Below are 27,899 nucleotides of genomic sequence, written 5' to 3' on the forward strand. Positions count from 1 at the left end.
GATATGTGTTAGGGTATGGGTTAGTATTAGTATATTGGTTAGGATTAGGGTACGGGTTAGGGTAAGGATTAGGGTTAGCGTTAGGGAACGGGTATGGTTTAGGGTACCGGTTAGGCTATGAGAATGGAATAGAGATAGGGTATGTGTTAGTGTTTGTGTACAGGTTAGGATATTGGTGTGGTTAACAGTATGGTCAAGGGTTAGGGAACGGGTACAGTTTAGGGTACAGGATAGGACATGATGATGGGTTAGGGTTAGGGTACGTGTTAGGGTACGGGTTAGGGTAAGGGTTAGGTTTAGGGTAGGGAACGGATACGGTTTAGGGTACAGGTTAGCGTACGATAAGGAGTTAGGGTACGTGTTAGTGTACAGGTTAGGATTAAGGTACGTGTTAGGGTAAGGGTTATGGTAAGGCTTAGGGTTAGGTTTAGGGTTAGCGAATGGGTACGGCTTAGGGTACAGGTTAGGGTATGACAGCGGGTTAGGGTATATGTTAATGTACAGGTTAGTGTTAGTGTATGGCTTAGGATTGGGGTATACGTTAGGATAAGAGTTAGGGTAAGGCTTCGGGTTAGGGTTAGGGTCATGGTTAGGTTTAGTGTTAGGGAACGGGTATGGATTAGGGTACAGGTTAGGGTACGAGAACGGGTTAGGATTAGGGTACATGTTAGGGTATGAGTTAGTGTTAGTGTATGGGTTAAGATTAGGACACAGGTTAGCGTAAGGGTTAGGGTTAGGGAACATGTACGGTTTAGATCACAGTTTAAAGTACAACAACGGATTAGAGTATGTGTCTGGGTACAGGTTAGTGTTAGTGTACGGGTTAGGATTAGGGTATGTTTAGAGTAAGGATTAGGATTATAATTAGGGTTAGGGTATCGGTACAGTTTAGGGTACCAGTTAGTGTATGACAACAGGTTAGGATTAGGATACGTGATATGGTACGGGTTACTGTTAGTGTATGGGTTAGCATTAGGGTACAGGTTAGGATAAGGGTTAGGGAATGGGTACGGATTAGGGTACAGGTTAGGGTATGACAATGGGTTAGGGATCGGGTACGTGTTAGGGTATGGGTTAGTGTTGCTGTACAGGTTAGGATTAAGGTACAGATAAGGGTAAGGGTTAGGGTAAGGGTTAGGGTTAGGTTTGGTGAACAGGTGCAGTTAAGGTACAGGTTAGGGTATGACAACGGATTAGGATATGGGTTAGTATTAGTGTACAGGTTAGGATTAGGGTACGGGTTAGGTCAAGTTTAGGTTAGTGTTAGGGTACGGTTTAGGGTACAGGTTAGCGTCCGACCACGGGTTAGGTTTAGGATACGTATTAGGGTACCGGTTAGGATTAGGGAGCGGGTACTGTTTAGGGTACAGTTTAGGGTATGATGACGGTTTAGAGTTAGGGTATGTTTTAGGGTACGGGTTAGTGTACAGGTTAGTATTAGGATACAGGTTAGGGTAAGGGTTAGGGAATGGGTAGAGTGTAGGGTACAGGTTAGGGTATGACAGCAGGTTAGGGTTAGCGAACAGGTACGCTTTAGGGTACAGGTTAGGGCACGACAACAGGTTAAGGTTAGATTACATGTTAGTGTACGGTTTAGGATTAGTGTACAGTTAGGGTAAGGGTTAGGGATCGGGTACTGTTTAGGGTACAGTTGAGGGTACGACAACAGGTTAGGGTACGTTTTAGGGTATGGGTTAAGATTAGGGTACGAGTTAGTGTAAGGGTTATGTTTGGAGTAAGGGTTAGGGAACAAGTATGGCTTAGGGTACAGATTAGGGTATGACAACGGGATAGGGTTAGGGTACGTGTTAGGGTACAGGTTAGTGTACGGGTTAGGGTTAGGGTATATGTTAGAATAAGAGTAAGGGTTAGAGTTAGGTTTAGGGAACGGGTATGGTTTAGCGTACCGGTTAGGGTATGACAAAGGGTTAGGTTTTGGGTACGTGTTAGGGTACACAGTAGTGTTAGTGTATGGGTTAGGATTAGCATATGAGTTAGGGTAAGGGTTTGGGTTAGGGTACGGTTTAGACTATGGGTTAGTTTTGGTGTACAGGTTAGGAATAGTGTATGGGTTAGGGTAAGGATTAGGGTAAGGGTAAAGGTTAGGGATTGGGTATGGTTTAGGTACAGGTTAGGGTACAGTAATGGGTTTGCCTTAGGGTACTTATCGGGGTACAGATTAGCGTTAGTGTACGGGTTTGGATTAGGGTACGGTTCGGGTAAGGGTAAGGGTTATTGTTAGGGTTAGGGAACTGATAGTTTAGGGTACAGGTTAGGGTACGTGTTGTGGTATGGGTTAGTGTATGGGTTAGGATTAGGGTATGGGTTAGGGTGACGGTAAGGGTGAGTGTTAGGCTTAGGGTTACAGAACAGGTACAGTTTAGGGTACAGGTTAGGGTATGACAACATGTTAGGGTATGGTTATGGTACAGGTTAGGATATTGGAATGGGTAAGGGTAAGGGTTAGGGTTGGGGAACGGGTATGTTTTAGGGTACAGGATAGGGTATGACAACAGGTTAGGGTACGTGTTAGGGTATGGATTCATGTTAGTGTATGGGTTAGGATTGGGGTATACGTTAGGGTAAGGTTTAGGGTCCGGGTTCGGGTTAGCATTAGGGAACGGGTATGAATTAGGGTACCACAATGGGTTAGGATTAGGGTACGTGTTAGGGTATGGGTTAGTGTTAGTGTATGGGTTAGGATTATGGTACGGATTAGGGTAAGCGTTCAGATTAGGGAACGGGTACAGTTTAGAATACGACAACAGGTTAGGTTTAGGGTACATGTTAGGGTACGGATCAGTGTTAGTATATGGGTTAGGGTTAAGGTTAGGGAATGGCTAAGGTTTAGGTTACCGGTTAGGGTATGAAAGCGGGTTAGAGTTAGGGTATGTGTTAAGTTACGGGTTAGTGTTAGTGTACGGGTTAGGATTACTGTACGGGTTAGGGTAAGGGTTAGGTTGTTAGGATTAGGGAATGTATACGTTTTAGGGTACAGGATAGGATATGACAATGGGTTATAGTTATGGTATGTGTTAGGGTACGGGTCATTGTTAGTATACGGTTTAGGATTAGGGTACGCGTTAGGGCACGGGTGCAATTTAGGGTACAGTTTAGTGTATGACAGCAGGTTAGTGTTAGGGTACGGGTTCTGGTACGGGTTAGGGGATGGGCATGGTTTAGGTTACAGGTTAGGGTACTACAACGAGCTAGGTTTAGGGTATGTGTTAGGGTACGTGTTAGTGTACAGATTAATGTTAGGGTAAGGTTTAGCGTAAGTTTAGGGTTAGCATTAGGGAACAGGTACGGTTTAGGATACCAGTTAGGGTACGACAATGGGTTAGGATTATGGTACGTGTTAGGGAACAGGTTAGTGTTAGTGTATGGGTTAGGATTAGGGTATGGGTTAGGGAACGAGTACAGTTTAGAGGAAAGGTTACGGAACGACAACATGTTATGGTTAGGGTACAGGTTAGTGTTAAGGTACGAGTTAGGATTAGGGTATGGGTACGGTTTAGGGTACAGGTACGGTTTAGGGTACAGGATAGGGTATGACAAGGGTTAGGGTATGTGTTAGGGTATGGGTTAGTGTTAGTGTACGGGTTAGGATTAGGGTACGGGTTAGGGTAAGGCTTCTGGTAAGGGTTAGGTTAAGTGTTAGGATTAGGGAAAGGGTAGAGTTTAGGGTACAAGTTAGGGTACAACAGGTTAGGCTTAGGGTATGTTATGGGTACCGATTAGTATAGTGTATGGGTTAGGGTTAGGGTACAACAACGGGTTAGGGTACATGGTAGTGTAAGGGTTAGTATTAGTGTATGGGTTAGAATTAGGATAAGCGTTAGGGTAAGGATTAGGGTTAGGGAACCAGTAAGGTTTAGGGTACTGGTTAGGGTACGAAAACAGGTTAGAGTTAGGGTACTTGTTAAGTTATGGGTTAGTGTTACAGATTAGGATTAGGGTAAGGGTTAGAGTAAGGAATAGGGATAGGATTAGTGTTAGGGAATGAGTATGGTTTAAGGTACAGGTTAGGCTATGACAACGGATTAGGATTAGGGTACTTGTTAGGGTACAGGTTAGTGTTAGTGTATGGGTTATGATTAGGGTATGGATTAGGGTTAGGGAACGGGTGCAGATTACGATACAGGTTAGTGTATGAGAATGGGTTAGGGTTAGGGTACGTGTTGGGTGTGGGTTATTGTTAGTGTACGGATTAGGGTACGGGTTAGGTTAGGGTACGGGTTACTATTAGTGTTCAGGTTAGTATTAGGGTACAGGTTAGGGTTAGGGACAGGGAACGGGTGAGGTTTAAGGTACAGGTAAGGGTACGTCAATGGTTTAGAGTTAGGGTATGTGTTAGAATTAGGGTATGGGTTAGGGTAAGGGTTAGTGTTATGGGATCGCTACGGTTGAGGGTATGGGTTAGGGTTAGACAACGGGTTAGGCTTAGGGTATGTGTTAGGGTACGTGTTAGTGTTGGTGTAAGGGTTAGGATAAGAGTATGAGTTAAGGTTAGGGAACGGGCATAGTTTAGGGCATGAGTTAGGGTATGGCAATGAGTTAGGGTTAGGGTACGTATAGAGGTATGGGTTAGTTTTAGTTTATGGTTAGGATTAGGGTACGGGTTAGGGTTAGTGTTAGGATTAGGGATAGGGTTAGGGAATGTGTACGGTTTAGGGTACACGTTAGGGTACGACAATGGGTTAGGTTGTGTGTTAGAGTACGTGTTAGTGTATGGTTAGGATTAGGGTACGGGTTAGGGCACCACAATGGGTTAGGCTTAGGGTACGTTATAGGTAACGATTAGTGTAGTGTACGGGTTAGGATTAGGGAACGGGTTAATGTAAGTGTTAGTGTCAGGGTTAGGATTAGAATAAGCGTTAGAATAAGGGTTAGGGTTAAGGTTAGGGTTAGGGAATGGGTGCAGTTTAGGGTACAGGTTAGTGTATGACAACAGGTAGGGTTAGGGTACGGGTTATTGTAAGTGTACGGATTAGGATTACGGTAGAGGTTAGGTTAGGGTTACCGTACGTGTTAGGGTATTCGTTAGTGTTAGTGTATGGGTTAGGATGAGGGTACAGGTTAGCGTAAGGTTTAGGGTTCAGGTTAGGGTTAAGGAACGGGTACGGTTTAGGGTACAGTTTGGGGTACAATGGGTTTGGGTTAGGGTACGTGTTAGGGTAAGGATTTGTATTAGCATATGGGTTAGGATTAGAGTACTGGTTAGGGTAAGGTTAGGGAATGGATTAGTGTTATTGTATGGATTAGGATTAGGGTACAGATAAGGTAAGGGTTAGGGAACAGATATGGTTTAGGGTACAGGTTAGGGTACGACAACGGTTTAGGGTTAGGGTACGTGTTAGGGTAAGGGTTAGCTTACTGTTTAGGATTATGGTGTGGGTTATGGTAAGGGTTAGATTAAGGGTTAGCGTTAGCGTTGGGTACGGTTTAGGGTACTGCAGCGGGTTAGGCTTAGGGAATGTGTTACGGTACGGATTAGTGTTAGTGTACGGGTTAGGATTAGGATACGGTTAGGGTAAGGGTTATGGTTAGGGCTAGGGAACGGGTACGGCTTAGCGTATAGGTTAGGGTATGACAAAGGGTTAGGCTTAGGGTACGGATTAGTGTTAGTGTATTGATTAGAGTACGGTTAGGGTAACAGTTAGGATAAAGGTTAAGGTTAGAGTTAGGGAACGGGTATGGTTTAGGGTACAGGTCAGAGTAGGACAACGGGTTAAGTTTAGGGTACGTGTTAGGGTGCGGGTTAGTGTTAGTGTACGGGTTAGGATTAGGGTATGGTATGTTAAGGATTATGGTTAGGGAACGGGTATGGTTTAGGGTACAGGTCAGAGTAGGACAATGGGTTAAGTTTAGGGTACATGTTAGGGTGCGGGTTAGTGTTAGTGTATGGGTTAGGATTAAGGTACGACTTAGGATAAGGGTTAGGGTATGGGGTTAGCATTAGTGTATGGGTTAGGATTAGGGTACAGGTTAGGAGAAGGGTTAGGGTAAGGGTTAGGGTTATGGAGCGGGTACGGTTTAGGGTACAGGTTAGAGTAGGACAACAGGTTAAGTTTAGGGTATGTGTTAGGGTGCAGATTAGTGTTGGTGTACAGGTTAAGATTAAGGTATGAGTTAGGGTAAGGGTTAAGATAAGGGTTAGGGATAGGGATAGGGATCGGGTACTATATAAGGTACAGGTTAGGGTATGACAGCAGTTTAGGGTATGTGTTAGAGTACGTGTCAGTGTTAGTGTACTGGTTATGATTAGGATACGAGTTAGGGTAAGGGGTTAGTGTTAGGGAACGGGTACAGGTTAGCATATGATAACTGGTTAGGTTTAGGGTACGTCTTAGGGTATGGATTAGTGTTAGTGTACAGGTTATGATTAGGGTAAGGGTTACGATTAGGGAACTGCTATGGTTTAGGGTACGTGTTAAGCTACAGGTTAGTGGTGTTTTACGGGCTAGGATTAGGGTACGAGTTAGGGTAAGGGTTAGGATAAGGATTAGATTTAGAGTTAGAGGTAGGGTTAGAGAATGGGTACAGTTTAGTGTGCAGGTTAGGGTACGAAAACGGGATAGGATTAGGGTACGTTTTAGGAAATGGGTTAATGTTAGTGTATGGGTTAGGATTAGGGTACGGGATAGGTTAAGGGTCATTGTACGGGTTAGGGCTAGTATTAGGGATCAGGTACTGTTTAGGGTACAGTTTAGGTTATGACAACGTGTTAGGGTTAGGGTACTGGTTAGTGTTTGGGTTAGGGTTAGGTTACGGGTTAGGGTAAGCTTTAGGGTAAGGGTTAGGGTTAGGGAATGACAAGGGGTTAGGTATAGGGTACGTGTTAGGGTATGGGTTAGTTCTAGTTTACGGCTTATTATTAGGGTATGGGTTAGTGTAAGGGTTAGGTTAAGGATTAGGGTTAGTGTTAGGGTTAGGTACAGTTTAGGGTGTAGGTTAGGGTAGGACAACGGGTTAGGCTTAGGGTACGGATTAGTGTTAGTGTACGGGTTAGAATTAGGGTAAAGTTAGGGTAAGGGTTAGGGTTAGGTTTACGGAATGGGTACAGGTAAGTGTAGGACAATGGGTTAGGGTGTGTGTTATGGTATAGGTGAGTGTTTATTAGTGTATGGGTTAGGTTTAGGGTACGGGTTAGGGTAAGTGTTAGGGTAAGGGTTAGTGTTAGGGTTCGGGAACGGGTACGGTTTACGGTACAGGTTAGGGTACAACGGATTAGGGTACGCGTTAGTTTTAGTGTATGGGTTAGGATTAGGGTACGGGTTAAGATAAGGGTTAGGGTTAGGGAACAGGTGCAGTTTAGGGTACGACAATGGGTTAGGCTTAGGGTAAGTGTTAGAGTACAGGTTAGTGTTAGTTTGTGGATTAGGATTAGGATACATGTTAGCGTAAGGGTTATGGTAAGGGTGAGGGTTACGGAACAGGTATGGTTTAGGGTACAGGTTAGGGTATGACAGTGTGTTAGGATTAGGGTACTGGTTAGTGTTAGTGTTCAGGTTAGGATTAGGTTATGGGTTAGGGTAAGCTTTAGGGTTAGGGAATGACAAGGGGTTAGGGATAGGGTACGTGTTAGGGTACAGGTTAGGATATTGCTGCAGGTAACAGTAAGTTTAAGAGTAAGAGTAAGGGTTAGAGTTGGGGAACAGGTACAGTTTAGAGTACAGATTATGGTAGAACAACAGGTTAGGTTTAGGGTATGTGTTAGGGTACAGGTTAGTGTAAGTGTACGGGTTAGGGTGAGGGTTAGGGAATGGGTACACTTTAGGGTACAGGTTAGGGCACGACAGCAGTTTAGGGTTAAGATACGTGTTAGGGTACATGTTAGTCTTAGTGTTTCGGTTACGATTAGGGTTCGGGTTAGGGTACGTGTTAGGGTACCGGTTAGTGTTACTGTACGGGTTAGGCTTAGGGTACAGTTAAGGATTAAGGTTAGGGCTAGGGTACACGAATGGTTTAGGGTAAAGGGTATGACAATGGGTTTGGGTTAGGGTATGGATTAGTGTTAGTGTATGTGTTAAGATAGGAGTAAGTTTAGGGTAAGGGTTATTGTTAGAGTTATGGCTAGGGAACGGGTACGGTTTAGGGTACAGGTAAGGTTCTGACAACGGTTAGGGTACGTATTAGTGTTACTGTACAGTTTAGGGTACGGGTTGGGGTAAGGGTTAGATTTATGGGTAGGCAACAGTACGGTTTCGGGTACAGGTTAGGGTACGAAAACGGTTTAGGGTTAGGGTACGTGCTAAGGTAAGGATTAGGGTTAGTGTTCGGGTTAGGGAACGGGTATGCTTTAGGGTGCAGGTTAGGGTATGACAACGGATTAGGGTTAGGGTATGTATTAGGGTAAGAGTTAGTTTTAGCGTACAGGTTAGGATTAGGGTACAGGTTAGGGTAAGGGTTAGGGATAGGAAACAGGTATGCTTTAAAGTACAGATTAGGGTATGACAATGGTTTAGGGTTAGGGTACGTGTTAGGTAATGTGTTAGTGTTAAGGTACAGGTTAGGATTAGGGTACGGGTTAGGGAACGGGTATGGTTCAGGGTACAGGCTAGGGTATGACAACGTGTTAGGGTTAGGGTACAGGTTAGTGTTAGTGTACGATTTAGGATTAGGTTATGGGATAGGGTAAGGGTTAGGATTATGGATAGGGAACGGGTACGGTTTAGTGTACAGGTTAGGGTATGAAAATGGGTTTGAGTTAGGGTACGTGTTAAGATATGGGTTAATGTACAGTTTAGGTTAGAGTACCAGTTAGGGTAAGTGTTAGAGTAAGGATTAGTTTTAGGATTAAGGTTCAGGCTAGGGAGCAGATACGGTTTAGAGTGCAGTTTACGGTATAACAAGGGAGTAGGGTTAGGGTATGTGTTAGGGAAAGGGTTACTGTTAGTGTACGGCTAGGATTAGGGTACGGGTTAGGGTTAGGGAATGGATACGGGTTAGGGTACGACAAAGGGTTAGGCTTAGGGTACATGTTAGGGTACGGATTAGTGTTAGTGCACAGGTTAGGTTAGGGTACAGTTAGGGCAAGAGATAGGGTAATGGTTAAGTTTAGGGAATGGGTATGGTTTAGGGTAAAGGTTAAGTTATAACAATGGGTTAGGGTATGGGTTAGTTTTAGTTTATGAACTAGGATTAGAGTATGGGTTAGGATAAGGTTTAGGTTAAGGGCTAGGGTATGGGTACGGTTAAGGTACAGGTTAGGGTGCGACAATGGGTTAGGCTTAGGGTACGTGTTAGGGTACAGATTAGTGTTAGTGTACGGGTTAGGATTAGTGTACGGTTCGGGTAAGGGTTAGGGAATGGCTACCGTTTAGGGTACAGGTTAGTGTACGACAACTGGTTAGGTTTAGGGTACAGGTTAGGGTAAGGATTAGTGTTAGGGTTCGGGTTAGGGCTAGGGAATGGGTACGGTTTGGATACAGGTAAGGGTATGACAACGTGTTAGGGTTAGGGTACGTGTTAGGGTACAGATTAGTCTTAGTGTACAGTTTAGTATTAGGGAAATGGTTAGTGTAAGGGTTAGGGCTAGGGAATGGGTACAGTTTGGGTACAGGTAAGGGTACAACAACGTGTTAGGGTTAGGGTACGTCTTAAGATTAGGGTAAAGTTAGGGTAAGGGTTAGAGTTAGGGCTAGTTTTAGGGAACGGGTACTGTTTAGGATACAGGTTAGGGTACAATGGATTAGGCTTAGGGTATGTGTTAGGGTTAGGGTTAGTGTATGGAGTAGGATTAGGGTACTGATTAGGTTAAGGATTAGCTTTAGGGTTAGGGTTAGGGAATGGTACAGTTTAGGGTGCAGGTTAGGATATGACAACGGGTTAGTGTACATGTTAGGGTATGGGTTACTGTTAGTGTACAGTTTGGGGTACAATGGGTTATGGTACATGTTAGGGTAAGGGTTAGAGAACAGGTACAGTTTAGGGTACAGGTTAGCGTATTGACAGCGGGTTAGGCTTAGGGTGTGTGTTATGGTACAAGGTAGTGTTAGTGTACGGTTTAGGATTAGGGCATGGGTTAGGGTAAGGGTTAGGTTAAGGGTGAGGGTTAGGGTTTGGGTTACGGAATGGGTACGGTTTAGGGTACAGGTTAGGGCACGACAACAGGTTAAGGTTAGGTTACGTGTTAGTGTACGGTTTAGGATTAGTGTACAGTTAGGGTAAGGGTTAGGGTGAGGAATCGGGTACTGTTTAGGTTACAGTTTAGGGTATGACAACAGGTTAGGGTACATTTTAGGGTACGGATTAGTGTTAGCGTATGGGTTAGGATTAGGGTACGAGTTAGGGTAACGGTTAGGGATAGGGAACGGGTATGGTTTCAGGTACAGGTTAGGGTATGACAACGGGTTAGGGTTACAGTATGTGTTAGGGTATGGGTTTTTAGTTTACGGATTAGGATACGGGTTAGGGTAAGGGTTATGTTTAGATTAACAGTTAGGATTAGGGTTAGAGAATGAGTACGGCTTAGGATACAGGTTAGGGTATGACAAAGGATTAGATTTTGGGTACATGTTAGGGTATGTGGTAGTGTATGGGTTAGGATTAGCGTACAAGTTAGGGTAAGGGTTTGGATTAGGCTTAGGGAACGGGTACGGTTTAGGGTACAGGTTAGGGTACGATAACGGGTTAGGGTACGGGTTAGTTTTGGTGTACAAGTTAGGGTAAGACTTAGGGTAAGGATTAGGGTTAGGGTTAGGGATTGGGTACGGATTAGCGTTAGGGTACAGCTTCGGATTAGGGTACGGTTCGGGTAAGGGTTATTGTTAGGGTTAGGGAACTGATACGGTTTATGGTACAGTTTAGTGTACGACAACAGGTTAGGGTACATGTTGTGGTACAGGTTAGTGTTAGCGTACGGCTTAGGGTACAGGTTATTGTTAGTGTATGGGTTAGGATTAGGGTATGGGTTAGGGTGACGGTTGGGGTAAGGGTGAGTGTTAGGGTTAGAGTTACAGAACAGGTACAGTTTAGGGTACAGGTTAGGGTGTGACAACATGTTAGGGTACAGTTATGGTACAGGTTAGGATATTGGTATGGGTAATGGTAAGGGTTAGGGTTGGGGAACGGGTATGTTTTAGGGTACAGGATAGAGTATGACAACAGGTTAGGGTTAGGGTACATGTTAGGGTATGGGTTCATGTTAGTGTATGGGTTAGAATTGGGGTATACATTAGGGAAAGGGTTAGAGTAAGGTTTAGGGTTTGGGTCCGGGTTAGTGTTAGGGAATGGGTATGAATTAGGGTACAGGTTAGGGTACCACAATGGGTTAGGATTAGGGTACGTGTTAGGGTATGGGTTAGTGTTAGTGTATAGCTTAGGATTACGGTACAGATTAGGGTAAGAGTAAGGGTTCGGGTTAGGGAACAGGTACAATTTAGGGTACAACAGGTTAGGTTTAGGGTACGTGTTAGGGTACAGATCAGTGTTAGTGTACAGGTGAGGATTAGGGTCTGGTTAGGGTAAGGGTTAGGATTAGGGTTAAGGTTAGGGAACGGGTAAGGTTTATGTTACCGGTTAGGGTATGAAAACGGGTTAGAGTTAGGATACGTGTTAAGTTACAGGTTAGTATTAGTGTACGGGTTAGGATTATTGTATGGGTTAGGGTAAGGGTTAGGGTATTAGGGTTAGAGAATGTATACGTTTTAGGGTACAGGATAGGATATGACAATGGGTTATAGTTATGGTACGTGTTAGGGTACGTGTTAGGGTAAGGGTTAGGGCACAGGTACAGTTCAGTGTATGACAGCGGGTTAGTGTTAGGGTACGTGCTAGGGTATGGGTGTTAGTGTACGGGTTAGCATTAGGGTATGGGTTAGGGTAAGGGTTCGGGTACGGGTTAGGGAATGGGCACGGTTTAGGGTACAGGTTAGGGTACTACAACAAGAGGTTTAGGGTATGTGTTAGGGTACGTGTTAGTGTATGAATTAGTATTAAGGTACGGTTTGGGGTAAGGTTTAGGATAAGGCTAGGGTTAGGGTTAGCGTTAGGGAACAGGTACTGTTTAGGGTACAGGTTAGGGTACGACAACGGGTTAGGATTACGGTACGTGTTAGGGAATGGGTTAGTGTTAGCATATGGGTTACGATTAGGGTACGGCTTAGGGAACGAGTACAGTTTAGAGAAAAGATTAGGGAACAACAACGTGTTATGGTTAGGATACATGTTAGGGTACGAGTTAGTGTTAAGGTACGGGTTAGGGTTAGCGTACGGGTTAGGGTAAGGCTTCTGGTAAGGGTTAGGTTAAGGGTTAGGGTTAGGATTAGGGAAAGGCTAGGGTTTAGGGTACAAGCTAGGGTACAACAGGTTAGGCTTAGGGTATGTTATGGGTACCGATTAGTATAGTGTATGTGTTAGGATTAGGGTACGGATTGGGTAAGGGTTAGGGTAAGAGTTTTGGTTAGGTTTAGGGTTAGAGAACTGGTATGGTTTACAGTATAGGTTAGGGTACAACAACGGGTTAGGGTACATGTTAGTGTAAGGGTTAGTGTTAGGGTACGGGTTAGGATTAGGATAAGTGTTAGGGTAAGCGTTAGGGTTAAGGTTAGGATTAGGGAACTGGTAAGATTTAGGGTACTGGTTAGGGTACAAAAACGGGTTAGAGTTAGGGTACGTGTTAAGTTACGGGTGTTAGTGTACAGATTGGGATTAGGGTGCTGATTAGGGTAAGGGTTAGAGTAAGGATTAGGAATAGGGTTAGTGTTAGGGAACGAGTATGGTTTAAGGTACACGTTAGGCTACGACAATGGATTAGGGTTAGGGTACGGGTTATTGTTAGTGTATGGATTGGGATTAGGGTACGGGTTAGGTTAGGGTAAGGTTTAGGGTTAGGGTTACGGAACGGGTACAGTTTAGGGTGCAGGTTAGGGTATGACAATGGGTTAGGGTTAGCGTACGTGTTAGGGTGTTCGTTAGTGTTAGTGTACAGGTTAGGATGACGATACGGGTTACCGTAAGGTTTAATGTACGGTTTAGGGTACAGTTTGGGGTACAATGGGTTTTGGTTAGGGCACGTGTTAGGGTAAGGGTTTGTATTAGCATATGCATTAGGATTAGGGTACTGGTTAGGGTAAGGGTTAGCGTTAGGGTTAGGGAATGGGTATGGTTTAGGCTACAGGTTATGTACGACAACAGGTTAGGCTTAGGGTATGGATTAGTGTTACTGTATGGGTTAGGATTAGGGTACAGATAGGGTTAGGGTTAGGGAACGGGTATGGTTTAGGGTACAGGTTAGGGTACAACGGTTTAGGGTTAGGGTACATGTTAGGGTATGGGTTAGTTTTAGTTTACGGTTTAGGATTATGGTGTGGGTTACGGTAAGGGTTAGGGTTAGCGTTGGGTACGGTTACAGTTTAGGGTACTGCAGCAGGTTAGGCTTAGGGTATGTGTCACAGTATGGATTAGTGTTAGTGTACGGGTTAGGGTACGGTTAGGGTAAGGATTAGGGTAAGGGTTAGGGCTAGGGAATGGGTATGGCTTAGCGTATAGGTTAGGGTATAACAAAAGGTTAGGCTTAGAGTACGTCTTAGGGTATGGATTAGTGTTAGTGTACTGGTTAGGTTAGGGTACAGTTAGGGTAAGAGTTAGGATAAAAGTTAAGGTTAGAGTTAGGGTTAGGAAACAGGTGTGGTTTAGGGTACAGGTCAGAGTAGGACAACAGGTTAAGTTTAGGGTACGTGTTAGTGTACGGGTTAGGATTAGGGTATGGTAGGTTAAGGATTATGGTTAGGGAACGGATATGGTTTAGTGTACAGGTAAGGGTATGACAATGGGTTAAGGTTAGGGTACATGTTAGGGTATGGGATACTGTTAGTGTACAGGTTAGGATTAGTTTATGGATCAGGGTAAGGGTTAGGTTTAGGGTTACAGTTAGGGAACGGGTATGGATTAGGGTACAGGTTAGGGTATGATGACGGGTTAGGGTTAAAGTACGGGTTAGTGTACAGATTAGAATTAGGGTATGGTTTGGGTAAGAGGGTAAAGGTTTTTGGTTAGGTTTAGGGTTAAGGAACAGGTAAGGTTTAGGGTACAGGTTAGGGTATGACAACGAGTTAGGCTTAGAGTACTTGTTAGGGTATGGGTTAGTGTAAGGATTAGGGTACCAGTTAGGGTAAGGGTTAGAGTTAGGGTATGGGTAAGCTTTAGGGTACAGTTTAGGGTACGACAACAGGTCAGGCTTAGGGTACGTGTTAGGGTACAGATTAGTGTTAGTGTATGGGTTAGCGTAAGGTTTAGGGTTATGGTTAGGATTAGGGAACAGGTACGGTTTAGTGTACAGTTTAGGGTACAACAAGGGATTTGGGCTAGGGTACGTGTTAGGGTATGGGGTAGTATTAGTATATTGGTTAGGATTAGGATACAGGTTAGGGTATGGGTTAGGGTATGGGTTAGTTTGCGGGTTAGAATTAGGGTACGGGTTAGTGTATGGGTTACAGTAAAGGTTAGGTTTAGGGTAGGGAACAGATATGGTTTAGGGTACGACAACGGGTTAGGATTAGGGTACATGTTAGGGTATGGGTTAGTGTACAGATTAGGATTAGGGTACGGATTAGGGCAAGGGTTAGGGAACGGGTATGGTTTACGGTACACTTTAGGGTACGACAACGTGTTAGTGTTAGGGTATGTGTTAGGTACAGGTTAGTGTTAGTGTATGGGTTAGATTTAGGGTACGAGTAAGGGTTAGGATAACGTTTAGGGTTAGGGAATGGGTACGGTTTAGGGTATGGGTTAGGGTTAAGGTTAGGGTTAGGGAACTTGTCAGGTTTATTTAGAGTACCGGTTAGGGTACAAAAACGGGTTAGAGTTAGGGTACGGGTTAACTTACGTGTTAGTGTATGGATTAGGGTAAGGGTTAGAGTTAGGATTAGGTATAAGATTAGGAAACGAGTACAGTTTAGGGTATGAAAACGGATTAGAGTTAGGGTATGAGTTAGAGTACGGGTAAGTGTTAGTGTACAGTTTAGGATTAGGGTACGGGTTAGGATGAGGATTAGGGTTAGGGTAGTGTTAGGTTACGGGTTACTGTTAGTGTACGAATTAGTATTAGGGTACGGGTTGGGGTAAGGATTAGGGTTAGGGGTACGAGAATGGGTTAGGGTACGTGTTAGTGTACGGGTTAGGATTATGTTACATGTTAGGGTAAGAGTTAGAATTAGGGTTAGGGAACGGGTAATGGTGTAGGGTACAGTTTAGGGTACGACAATGGGTTAGGATTAGGGTACGTTTTAGGGTATGGGTTAGGGTTAAGGTAAGGGTTAGAGTTAGGGTTACGGTTAGGGAATGGGTATGGTTTAAGGTACAGATTAGGGTACAACAGTTTAGGGTATGGGTTAGTGTTAGTGTACTGGTTACGACTAGGATACAAGTTAGGATAAGAGTTAGGGTTAGTGTTAGGGAATGGGTATTGTTCAGGGTACAGGTTATGGTACGACAACAGGTTAGGGTTAGGATAGGCTTAGGGTACAAAAATGGGTTAGGGTACGTATTAGGATATGGGTTAGTGTTAGTGTACGGGTTAGGATTAGGGTACAGTTTGGGTAAGGGTAAGGGTAAGGGTTATGGTTAGGATTAAGAAATGGGTAGAGTTTAGGATACAGATTAGTGTAGGACATGGGTTAGGATTAGGGTATGTGTTAGAGGTACGGGTTAGTTTTGGTGTACAGATTAGGATTAGTGCATGGATAAGGGTTAGGGATCGGGTACGGTTTAGGTACGGGTTAGGGTAAGAGAACGGGTTAAGCTTAGGGTACTTATTAGGTACAGATTAGTGTTAGTGTATGGGTTAGGATTAGGGTATGGTTCGGGTAAGGATATGGGTGTTAGTGCACAGGTTAGTATTAGGTTATGGGTTAGAGTAAGGGTTAGGGAACGGGTGAGGTTTAGGTACAGGTTAGTGTACGACAACAGCTTAGGGTTAGGGTATGTGTTAGGGTACGGGTTACTGTTAGTGTACAGGTTAGTATTAGGTTACGAATTAGAGTAACAGCTAGGGTTAGGGATCAGGCTTGGTTTAGGGTACAGGTTAGGGTACAACAACGTGTTAGGTTTAGGGTACTATTAGGGTACATGTTAGTGTATGAATTAGTATTAGGGTACAGGTTGCGGTAAGGATTAGAGTAAGGGTTATGGTTAGGGTTACGGAACGGGTACGGTTTAGGTTACAGGTTAGGTTACGACAGCTGTTTAGGGTTAGGGTATGGGTTAGGGTACGGGTTAGTGTACAGGTTAGGTTTATGTTACAGGTTAGGGTAAGGGTTAGAGTTAGGATTAGGCTTAGGGAATGGGTATGGTTTAGGGTACAGTTTAGGGTACGACAATGGGTTAGGGTTACGTTGCATTTTAGGTTACGGGTTAGTGTTAGTGTACGGGTTAGGGCAAGGGTTAGGGTTAAGTGTTACGGTTAAGGGTCAGGATTAGGGTTACAGTTAGGGAACGGGTATGGTTTAAGGTACAGGTTAGCATACGACAACAGTTTAAGGTTAGGGTATGTATTATGGTATGGGTTAGTGTTAGTGTACTAGTTACGATTAGGATACGAGTTAGGGTAAGGGTTAACATTAGGGTTAGTGTTAGAGAACGGGTATGATTTAGGGTACAGGTTAGGGTATGACAACGGGTTAGGCTTAGGGTGTTAGGGTACCGGTTAGTATTAGTGTATGGGTTAGGATTAGGGTACGTGTTACGATAAGGGTTACAGGAAGGGTTAGGGTTATGGTTACGGAACGGGTACAGTTTAGGGTACAGGTTAGGATATGACAACGGGTTAGGTTTAGGGTATGTGTTAGGGTACGTGTTAGTGTACCAGTTAGGATTAGCGTACGAGTTAGGGTAAGGGTTAGGGTAAGAGATTTAGGGTTAGGGCTAGGGAATGGGTATGGTTTAGGGTACAGGTTAGGGTACGAAAACGGGTTAGGGTATGTGTTAGGGTACAGGTTAGGATTAGTGTATGGGTTAGGGTAAGGGTTATGGTTAGGTTTAGGGTACGGGTACGGTTTAGGGTATAGGCTAGGGTACGACAATGTATTAGGAGAGGGGTTAGTGTTAGTGTATGGATTAGGATATCGGTATGGTTAACGGTAAGGGTTAGGGAACGGGTACGGTTTAGGGTACAGGATAGGGTATGACAACAGATTAGGGTTAGGGTATGTGTTAGGATATGGATTAGTGTTAGTGTACATGTTAGGATTAGGGTATACGTTAGGGTAAGGATTAGGGTAAGGTTTAGCGTTAGGGTTAGAGTCTGGGTTCGGGTTAGTGTTAGGGAACGGGTATGGATTAGGATACAGGTTAGGGTACGACAACAGGTTCGGATTAGGGTACGTTTTAGGTACGGGTTAGTGTTAGTGTACGGGTTAGATTCAGGGTACAAGTAACAGAGTAAGGGTTAGGGTTAGAGAACGGGTATGGTTTAGGGTACAGGTTAGTGTACAACAATGGGTTAAATTTAGAGTATGGGTTAGTGTTAGTGTATGGGTTAGGATTAGGGTCCAGCTTAGGATAAGGGTTAGGATTAGGTTTAAGGTTAAGGTTAGGGAACGGGTAAGGTTTAGGTTACCGGTTAGAGTACAAAAACGGGTTAGAGTTAGGGTATGTGTTAAGTTACGGGCTAGTGTTAGTGTGCGGGTTAGGATTATGGTAAGGATTAGGGTAAGTGTTAGGGTTAGGGAACATACATTTTAGGGTACATGTTAGGATATGACAACGGGTTAGGGTACATGTTGGGGTATGGGTTAGTGTTAGTGTACGGGTTAGGATGAGGGTACGGGTTAGGGTAAGGGTTAGGGCACGGGTGCGGTTTAGGGTACAGGTTAGTGTATGACATCAGGTTGGGGTTAGCATACGTGTTATGGTACGGGGTTAGTGTTAGTGTACGGGTTAGGATTAGGGTACAGGTAAGGGTACGACAACGGGTTAGGGTATGTGTTAGTTTTAGTGTATGGTTTAGGATTAGGTTACAGTTTAGAGTAAGGGTTAGGGTACGGGTACGATTTAGGGTACAGGTTAGGTTATGACAACGGGTTAGGCTTAGGGTACGTGTTAGGGTACGGGTTAGTGTAAGGGTTAGGATTCGGGTACGAGTTAGGGTATGGGTTAGGGAACATGTACAGTTTAGGGTACAGGTTAGGGTACGACAACAGGTTAAGCTTAGGGTACGTGTTAGGGTACGGATTAGTGTTAGTGTATGGGTTAGGATGAGGGTACGGTTTGGCGTAAGGTTTAGGATTATAGTTAGGATTAGGAAACAGGTGAGGTTTAGTGTACAGTTTAGGGTACAACAAGGGATTTGGTTTACGGTATGTGTTAGGATATGGGTTAGTATTAGTATATTGGTTAGGATTAGGGTACGGGTTAGGGTAGGTTTAGGGTAAGGATTAGGGTTAGCGTTAGGGAACGGGTACGGTTTAGGGTACCGGTTAGGCTATGAGAATGAGATAGAGATAGGGTATGTGTTAGGGTGTGGGTTAGTGTTTGTGTACGGGTTAGGATATTGGTGTGGTTAACAGTAAGGTCAAGGGTTAGGGAACGGGTACGGTTTAGGGTACAGGATAGGGCATGACAATGGGTTAGGGTATGTGTTAGGGTACGGGCTAGTGTATGGGTTAAGGTAAGGGTTAGGTTTAGGGTAGGGAACGGATACGGTTTAGGGTACAGGTTAGCATACGATAACGGGTTAGGGTACGTGTTAGTGTACAGGTTAGGATTAAGGTACGTGTTAGGGTAAGGTTATGGTAAGGGTTAGGGTTAGGTTTAGGGTTAGCGAACGGGTACGGTTTAGGGTACGACAGCGGGTTAGGGTATGTGTTAATGTACAGGTTAGTGTTAGTGTATGGTTTAGGATTAGGGTATACGTTAGGACAAGAGTTAGGTTAAGGGTTAGGGTTAGGGTCATGGTTAGGTTTAGTGTTAGGGAATGGGTATGGATTAGGGTACAGGTTAGGGTACGAGAACGGGTTAGGATTAGGGTATGTGTTAGGGTATGAGTTAGTGTTAGTGTATGGGTTAAGATTAGGGCATGGGTTAGCGTAAGGGTTAGGGAACGTGTACAGTTTAGATCACAGTTTAAAGTACAACAACGGATTAGGGTATGTGTCTGGGTACAGGTTAGTGTTAGTGTACGGGTTAGGATTAGGGTATGTTTAGGGTAAGGATTAGGGTTATAGTTAGGGTTAGGGTATGGGTACGGCTTAGGATACCAGTTAGTGTATGACAACAGGTTAGGATTAGGATACGTGATATGGTACGGGTTACAGTTAGTGTATGGGTTAGGATTAGGGTACAGGTTAGGGTATGACAATGGGTTAGGGATCGGGTACGTGTTAGGGTATGGGTTAGTGTTGCTGTACAGGTTAGGATTAAGGTACAGATAAGGGTAAGGATTAGGGTAAGGGTTAGGGTTAGGTTTGGTGAACAGGTGCGGTTAAGGTACAGGTTAGGGTATGACAACGGGTTAGGGTATGGGTTAGTATTAGTGTGCAGGTTAGGATTAGGGTATGGGTTAGGTTAAGTTTAGGTTAGTATTAGGAAGCAGGTATAGTTTAGGGTACAGGTTAGGGTCCAACCACAGGTTAGGTTTAGGATACGTATTAGGGTACCGGTTAGTGTTAGTGTACGGGTTAGGATTAGGGTACGGTTAGGGTAAGGGTTAGGGAGCGGGTACAGTTTAGGGTATGACAACAGTTTAGAGTTAGGGTATGTTTTAGGGAATGGGTAAGGTTTAGGGTACAGGTTAGGGTATGACAACGGCTTAGGGTTAGGGTACGTGTTAGGGTATGGGTTAGTGTACGGATTAGTATTAGTGTATGGGTTAGGGTAAGGGTTAGGGAACGGGTAGGGTTTACGGTACAGGTTAGGGTATGACAATGGATTAGGGTACATGTTAGGGTACAGGTTAGTGTTCGTGTACGGGTTAGGATTAGGGTACAGGTTAGGATAAGTTTAGGGTTAGGGAACGGGTATGGTTTAGGGTACAGGTAAGGGTACGACAACGGGTTAGGGTACGGGTTAGTGTTAGTGTACAGGTTAGGGTAAGGGTTAGTGTTAGGGTACGGGTACGGTTTAGGGTACAGGTTAGGGTATGACAACGGGTTAGGGTACGGGTTAGTGTTAGTGTACAGGTTAGGGTTAAGGTACGGGTACGTGTTAGGGTACGGGTACGGTTTAGGGTACAGGTTAGGGTATGACAACGGGTTAGTGTTAGTGTATGGGTTAGGATGAGAGTAGGGGTTAGCGTAAGGTTTGGGCGGGGGGGCGGCACTTTGCTGAACATGCAAAGAACACATTGAAATAACAGTTTGGGCCTCATGTTCTGTTAAAGGTGTTTGACCAGAGTGCACTTTCAACTGAAGCTAAAGAAGAAATGTACAAACTGTATCCTAATGCCCGGAGGGCTCACCTGAAAACAGGAGGCAATTTCCCTTACCTGTGCAGAAGTGCAGAGGTGAATCTCTATGTACAGGTAGGTCCTAGGTTGGATCCCAGAGCACTTTGAACACAGAATCTGGTTTGAAACATAAAGTTTCTTTTATTTTTTGGTCGTCGAGTAAGAGAACTACAGAATTCTCTGTAGGAATGAAGCATTGACTTGATACATTGCTCCACATTAGTAACTTACAGGAGAATTCAAGCATATTAGAGCCACCTGAGGGACTCTATGCCCACTCTCCCTTTTCTAAGAACCACAGGCCTGAACTCACACACTGAAGCAGTCGTTTGGTACAATGGGACCTTGGCTCCTGGATGTAATGAATTCAGCCAGAGCAGGACACCAGACTTAAATGGAGTCAATCTGAATCCCACGAAGTGACTTCTTGGTCTAATTTTAATGCATTAAAACACACGCACACAGGGGCTTCCCTGGTGGCTCAGTGGTTGAGAGTCCGCCTGCCGATGCAGGGGACACGGGTTCGTGTCCCGGTCCGGGAAGATCCCACATGCCGCGGAGCGGCTGGGCCCGTGAGCCATGGCCGCTGAGCCTGCGCGTCCGGAGTCTGCGCTCTGCAACGGGAGAGGCCACAGCAGTGAGAGGCCCGTATACCGCAAAAAAAAAAAAAAAAAAAAAAAAACACACGCACACAAACAAACACTACTTCTTCTAATACCTGCTTAAATGGATATTAGAATAGTGGTGAGAAATGGTTGCTTTGCAATTTGGCAAGTACTATCAAGAGGCTTAAAAAACCAGTCATGTTCTTTGATCCTGTTTTCCACATGTGGCAACAGATCCTGAGGAGAGGATCATAAATACAAAAAAACTTGATTCCCAGAGATAGTGATTACGGTGTTAGAACAGCTAGAGGATGGGAAGGACCTGATTCGTAGCAGCAGAGGGGAAGGATTAACACCTACTGGTGAAGCAGCATGTGGCAATTTAAGATGTTAATAACAATTTGTAGTTACCTGGAAAGACTGGTTACATATTAAGTGAGGAACAAAGATCCCAAATAGTGGTTTTGTGGTTTTGGTTTGTTTTTGTGTTTTTTTGTTTTTTGCCTGCATTGAGTCTTCGTTGCTGCATGTGGGCTTTCTCTGGTTGCAGCAAGCAGGGGCTACTCTTCATCATAGTGTGCGGGCTTCTCATTGCGGTGGCTTCTCTTGTTGCAGAGCACAGGCTCTAGGCATGCAGGCTTCAGTATTTGTGGCGCACGGGCTCAGTAGTTGTAGCTTGCGGGCTCTAGAGCACAGGCACAGCAGTTGTGGCACACGGGCTTAGTTGCTCCACAGCATGTGGGATCTTCTCAGACCAGGGCTTGAACCCATGTCCCCTGCATTGGCAGGCGGATTCTCAACCACTGCACTGCCAGGGAAGTCCCCAAATTGTGGTTTTTAAAATTTTTTTGACTTTTCTGTTTTCTAGTTTTTCTAATTAGTATGTATTACTCTAATGTTTTACTGTATATATTTTTATTGAGGTATAGTTAACTTATAATATTAGTTTCAGGTGTTCTATATAGTGATTCAACAATTTTATAGATTATACTACATTTAAAGTTACTATAAAATATTGGCTGTATTTCCTGTGCTGTACAATATATTCTTGTAGCTTATTTTATACATGGTAGTTTTGTACCTTTTAACCCCCTGACCTTATCTTGCCCATTCCCCCAGGACTCTGTAATTTTAGAACTAGAAACCATTAATACACAACAGTGATGTTTGTTTAAAATAATTATTCTGCATTTCTGCAGATACATTTGCTGCAATTCCACGGAACCAAATATGCGGCCATTGACCCATCAATGGTCAGTGCTGAGGAGCTCGAGGTGCAGAAAGGCAACCTTGGCATCAGTCAGGAGGAGCAGTAGCTGTTAGAGTTGGCTCTTAGTGATGAGTGATCCAGTGTGTCCGTACAATCAGTGACATCAGTGCCCACCAGTCGGCCTCTCTCTTCGGTTTGTCAGGTTCACCGGTTATCACTGTGTTTGGAACTAGGACTGATTGATTGTCATCTTCGTGACAGGCGGCAGCTCTTCTAAGCCAGTGTAACTATTCCCTCTTCAGTTTTTTTAGCTTTTGAACTTAACGAAGTACTTTTGAAGATTCCCATTTTAAGAATTGTGAAAATTTTGCTACCAAAAGTCTTCACCACTGTGTTGTTAAGTGAATATTAATTTCTGAATTGGGGGATTCTGTGGATTTTTTTCCTTTCCTTTCTGTTATTTGCTGTAAATGCTACACATCCACATTGTGTATCAGAAGGACATTGGTTATTTTTATGCTTTCTTGGTTATAACTTATCAGAGTGCCAAGGCTGTCACCCACTGTTTGCTCTCCTGCAAATGAACTACTTCTAATTTCCAGTTAAGCAGATTGTTTTCAGTTTGGGCTGTTGTCTTTATACCCATTACAGTCTTTGGAATAAAAATTCAATTTGAGTGAGTGGCTTTTGTGATTATCATAGCTGCCAACTGGGCTACCTACACATAGGACTCTCTGAGAATCAGACTGATGTTTGCCAAGCCCGTGTGTCTTTAGGTTAAGTTACTTAACCTCTCTAAAGTGCAGTTTGCTCATTGTTAGATTACAGAAACAATCCTTTATTGAGCTGCTGCTATGTGCAAGGTACTTTTCATACCTGCTTTTTTTTCCCCCTCAGTGGAAGATTTTAAACACACATAAAGTAGAGAAAATAGTATAATGAACTACATCCACATTACCCAGTTTCAAAAATTATCAACTCATGGACTGTGTTGTATCATCTCTTATCCAACCCTCACTTTTTCCACACATACTCCTATGAATGAATTATTTTAAGGCAATTTCTGATACCTTACTTCATCTGTACATTTCTATATGTACCTTCAAGAGATAAAATAATGCCATTATCACACTAAAAAATTCACCAATAATTCCTTCATACTAACATCCAGTCAGTGTTCTCATTTGTGATTATCTCATAAATGTCTTTTTACAGTTGACTTGTTCTAATCAGCTTCCAAAGTTGACACTTTGGAAAGACCAGAACCTACCAAAAAGGTCTTCTACAACTAAAGATAATATAAAGAAGGAACCACAACAAGATGGGCAGGAGGGGCGGAGTCACAATACAGCCAAGTCCCATACCCCCAGGTGGGGGACCGACATACGGGAGAATTGCAACTGCAGAGGTTCTCCCAAAAGAGGGTTCCAAGCCCCAAGTCAGGCTCCCCAGCCCAAGAGTCCTGCACTAGCAAGATGAGCACCCAGAGCATTTGGCTTTAAAAGGCAAGAGGGGCTTACTTTCAGGAGTACCAGAGGGCTGGTGGAAACAGAGACTTCACTCTCAAAGGGCTCACAGAAAATCTCACATGCTCCAGGACCCAGGGCAGGAACAGTGATTATATAGGAGCCTGGGCCAGACCTACCTGCTGCTCTTAGAGAATCTCCTGGAGAGGCAGGAGGCAACTGCAGCTCACCCTAGGGATATAGTCACTGGCAGCAGCCATTCTTGGGAGCTCATTCTACCATGTGGACACTGGTGCTGGCAAGTCATTGTGGAATCCTCCCTCTGGCTTATTAGCCCCAGCACCCAGCCTGGCCCTGGCCCAACAGCCTATAGGCACCACTGCTGGGATACCTTAGGCCAAGCAACTAACTGGGTGGGGACACAGCTCCACCCACCATCAGATAGGCTGCCTTGAGACCCCCTGAGCCCCCAGCCACCTCTGGACATGGCCTTGCCCACCATAGGGCCCAGCTCCACCCACTCAAGGGCAGGCACCAGTGCCTGGGCCACAGTCCCACATTCCAAGGAGTCTGCTCTAGCCTCCAGACCAGTCTCACCCACCAGGGAGCAGACACCAACAGCAAGAAAACCACAGCTTCACAGCCGATGGACCCGGACACTCCACCAGCAGGCCAGATCCTGCACTAGGACCAGCTGGGCCTGGCCTCACCCACTAGCAGGCCATCACAAACTTCAGGATGCTCTGGACTCTGCACTCAACCATGTCAGGAATGGGCCTCACCCACCAGCGACCTAACACCAGCTCAGGGACCCCTGGTCACTGGGACTAGATTCCAGGATCTGGCTCTGCCTACCAGTAGGCTGGCACTAGCCCCAGGACCTGGGTTCCCCCACCAATGGGTGGGCAACAGCCCCAGAGTCTCCTTGACCTTGACTCTGCCCACCAGTGCCTAGCACTAGTCCCGGGCCTCCTGGGTTCCACAGTCAGCCACCACGTGACCTGGTCCCACCAACCAGAGGTTAGCACCCCCCACACAAGGCAAGGCCTGGCAATCAACTGAACCCGGGGCCAATCAAGCCTACCAAACTACCCACACAGCCTGCCACAACAGAGGGACCCATGCACCCCTCATAGGGTGAACCCCTAGAGGACATACACAACTACTGAGCCCATGTGCCACAACTACTGAAGCCCTCGTGCCTAGAGCCCGTGCTCTGCAACAAGAGAAGCCATCGCAATGAGAAGCCCGTGCGCCACAACGAAGAGCAGCCCACACTCGCTACAACTAGAGAAAGCCCACGTGCAGCAACAAAGACCCAACGCAACCAAAAATAAGTAAATTAGTAATTAAAAAAAGAATATCTATGATTTACATGGATAACAGAGTCACAGGTTCTGCTAATACTATTGTGGTTTGCTGCCTACATTCATAATAGAAGGAAATGCTAATTTGACCAGTATACATTTTTTTCCCACTCAAGTTCATGGACCTACTGCATTACACCATGGACTCAAGTTCAAGAACTCCTTTTCTAACGAAGCCTTCTCCTGCCAGCACCAGATCGGATGAACCACTCTGGGCCCCAGCCACACTCTGTTTAAAATGCTGGCTTAGCACCTTTCACACAGCCTGCCTTGTTAACATCTCTAAATCACTGAGGGACTCCAGTCTTCTTCCTTTATTTATCTTCGCTATCTTAGACAGGTATGGCCCCTTTGATGCACTTAGCAAATCCCCATCAGCAGTCTGTGATGCACACAGGCGAACAGAGCTCTCAAAATCAGCCTGGAGCTAGTGAATAGGTAATGCAAAGACACTGACCAGGAGGCTTCTGCCTTCCCTTACTTGTTTTCCCCTTAGATCCAAGCCCCAGGGCAAATTCAGACAAACAGATACACCTGCTTGGGATGTCCACTCTAAGATGCTCCCTGGACTGTGGCACTTCAGGAGCTCAGGTGTCCACCTTTCCTCTAACCACCTATCCTGGATCTTTGCACAGCCTGCTCTGCCAGGCACCTGTCTCACACCATGTGTGCCCTGCCCTGCACTAGGATCGCTCTCTCTGAAGCAAGTGTGGAAGACTGGGTCACCTGCTGACCTCCTATATGGAGGATAAAGGGCAAAGGAAAGCAGAGGCCAGATCTGTAACAAGTGCTCCACAACAATGCCTTTCAAACTCAACTCTTCACGATCCTCCAGGACTGCGCTTTGCAAACTTTAGTTTTTAAAAATCACCACAAGAGATTGCTAAAACAGACCGCTGGATGCCACCTCCAAAGATTCTGATGCAACAGCTCTGCAGTGGAGCCCAGGGATCTGTATTTCTAACAAGTTTCCAGGTGATGCTGATACACCTGCCCCAAGGACCACCCTTTAAGCAGCAAGTGCTAAGATACTCTTTGCTGATTTCCAAGGTTTCCAGGGGCTTCTAGTTTGTACAGAATTTCCTTCTGGTTCCTCCTCATGTCCCTGACCTCCAAGAGTTAGGGCTGCCTCAAGATTCAGTCCAGAAAGTTCTTCTCTATCTCGACTCATCACTCTCTTGGTGAACACATTCAACTTCATGACTTCAAAGTGCATCCATATGCTGACGACTCAATGCCAACTTGACGGCTCCAGTTGGGTGTCTAAAAGGTGTCTCAAACATGCCCCAAACTAAACTCCACATTTGCCTCTACAGGTCCCTCTACCCTTTCAATTGAGCAGGCGATATATTCTGGAGCAATCCTTGATTTCTCTCTTTTTCATACTCCACATACAATCAGCAGCAAGAACCTGCAAATTATAGCCAGACTCGGACCAATTCTTCTATGCTGTCACCATCCAAACCACCATCTTCTCTGCCTGAAATACTCCAGTAGCCTCCTAACTGGTCTCTCTGATTCTATTCCAGTCCCGCCTGCAAGTTTATTTCCTACAAAACAGCCAGAGTGGTCTCTCTCTTTTTCTTTTAGTTAAAAAATACTTGATTGTTAAAAAGTGCTAGCCATCATTAAAAAAAAAAAAAAGAAAATCTACCAACGAAAAATGCTGGGGAGGGTATGGAGAAAAGGGAACTCTCTTGCACTGTTGGTGGGAATGTAAATGGATACAGCCACTATGGAGAACAGTATGGAGATTCCTTAAAAAACTAAAAATAGAATTACCATATGACCCAGCAATCCCACTACTGGGCATATACCCTAAGAAAACCATAATTCAAAAAGACATATGCACCCCAATGTTCATTGCAGCACTATTTACAATAGCCAGGTTATGGAAGCAACCTAAATGCCCATCAACAGACAAATAGATAAAGACATGTGGTACATATATACAATGGAATATTACTCAGCCATGAAAAGGAATGAAATTGGGTCATTTGTAGAGACGTGGATAGAGCTAGAGATTGTTATACAGAGTGAAGTAAGTCAGAAAGAGAAAAACAAATAACGTATATTAATGCATATATGTGGAATCTAGAAAAATGGTACAGATGAACCGGTTTGCAAGGCAGAAATAGACACAGATGTAGAGAACAAACGTATGGACACCAAGTGGGTAAAGCTGGGGGGTGATGGGATGCATTGGGAGATGGGGATTGACATATATACACTAATATGTATAAAATAGATAACTAATAAGAACCTGCTATATAAAAAAAATAAAATAAAATTCAAAAGAAAAAAAAAAGAACAGGGCAACGTGAAAAAATAAAAATAAATGGTCCTGGGAAAACCAGGCAGCTTCATGTAAAAGAATGAAATTAGAACAGTGTCTAACACCATATACAAAAATACACTCAAAATGGATTAAAGACCTAAATGTAAGGCAGGAGGCTATAAAACTCCTAGAAGAAAACATAGGCAGAACACTCTTTGACATAAACCGTAGCAATATTTTTTTGGATCTGTCCCCTACAGCAAAGGGAAAAAAAGCAAAAACGGGGCTTCCCTGGTGGCACAGTGGTTGAGAGTCCGCCTGCCGATGCAGGGGACACGGGTTCGTGCCCCGGTCCGGGAGGATCCCACATGCTGCAGAGCAGCTAGGCCCGTGAGCCATGGCTGCTGAGCTTGCGCGTCCGGAGCCTGTGCTCTGCAATGGGAGAGGCCACAACAGTAAGAGGCCCCCGTACCACAAAAAAAAAAAAAAAAAAGCATCTTGATTAGTTGCCAATAAAAAAGAAAAAAGAAACAAATGGGACTTAAATAAACTTAAAAGCTTTTGCACAGCAAAGGAAACCATCGACA

The 27,899-nt window shown here is 44.6% G+C and overlaps 1 protein-coding gene and 1 long non-coding RNA gene across 2 annotated transcripts in view; both read left to right on the forward strand.

Moving 5' to 3' along the window:
- LOC117203168 (uncharacterized) overlaps positions 1–16,956 on the forward strand; it is a 44,282-nt gene extending 27,326 nt beyond the window's left edge. The window contains exons 11-14 of the long non-coding RNA XR_007475508.1: positions 3,681–4,238; positions 13,578–13,826; positions 15,961–16,585; positions 16,738–16,956. This is a non-coding gene — a long non-coding RNA (uncharacterized LOC117203168). The remainder of the gene's footprint in view (positions 1–3,680; positions 4,239–13,577; positions 13,827–15,960; positions 16,586–16,737) is intronic.
- SPG21 (SPG21 abhydrolase domain containing, maspardin) overlaps positions 1–22,877 on the forward strand; it is an 82,258-nt gene extending 59,381 nt beyond the window's left edge. Inside the window, exons 8-9 of the mRNA XM_012534802.3 lie at positions 20,321–20,461; positions 22,191–22,877. Coding sequence (XP_012390256.1) covers positions 20,321–20,461; positions 22,191–22,307 — 258 coding nt within the window. The 3' untranslated portion in view covers positions 22,308–22,877. The remainder of the gene's footprint in view (positions 1–20,320; positions 20,462–22,190) is intronic.
- The last annotated feature ends 5,022 nt before the right edge of the window (positions 22,878–27,899 follow it).

Source organism: Orcinus orca, chromosome 2 (assembly GCF_937001465.1).
Source record: "Orcinus orca chromosome 2, mOrcOrc1.1, whole genome shotgun sequence".
In the NCBI taxonomy this organism is placed as follows: domain Eukaryota; kingdom Metazoa; phylum Chordata; class Mammalia; order Artiodactyla; family Delphinidae; genus Orcinus; species Orcinus orca.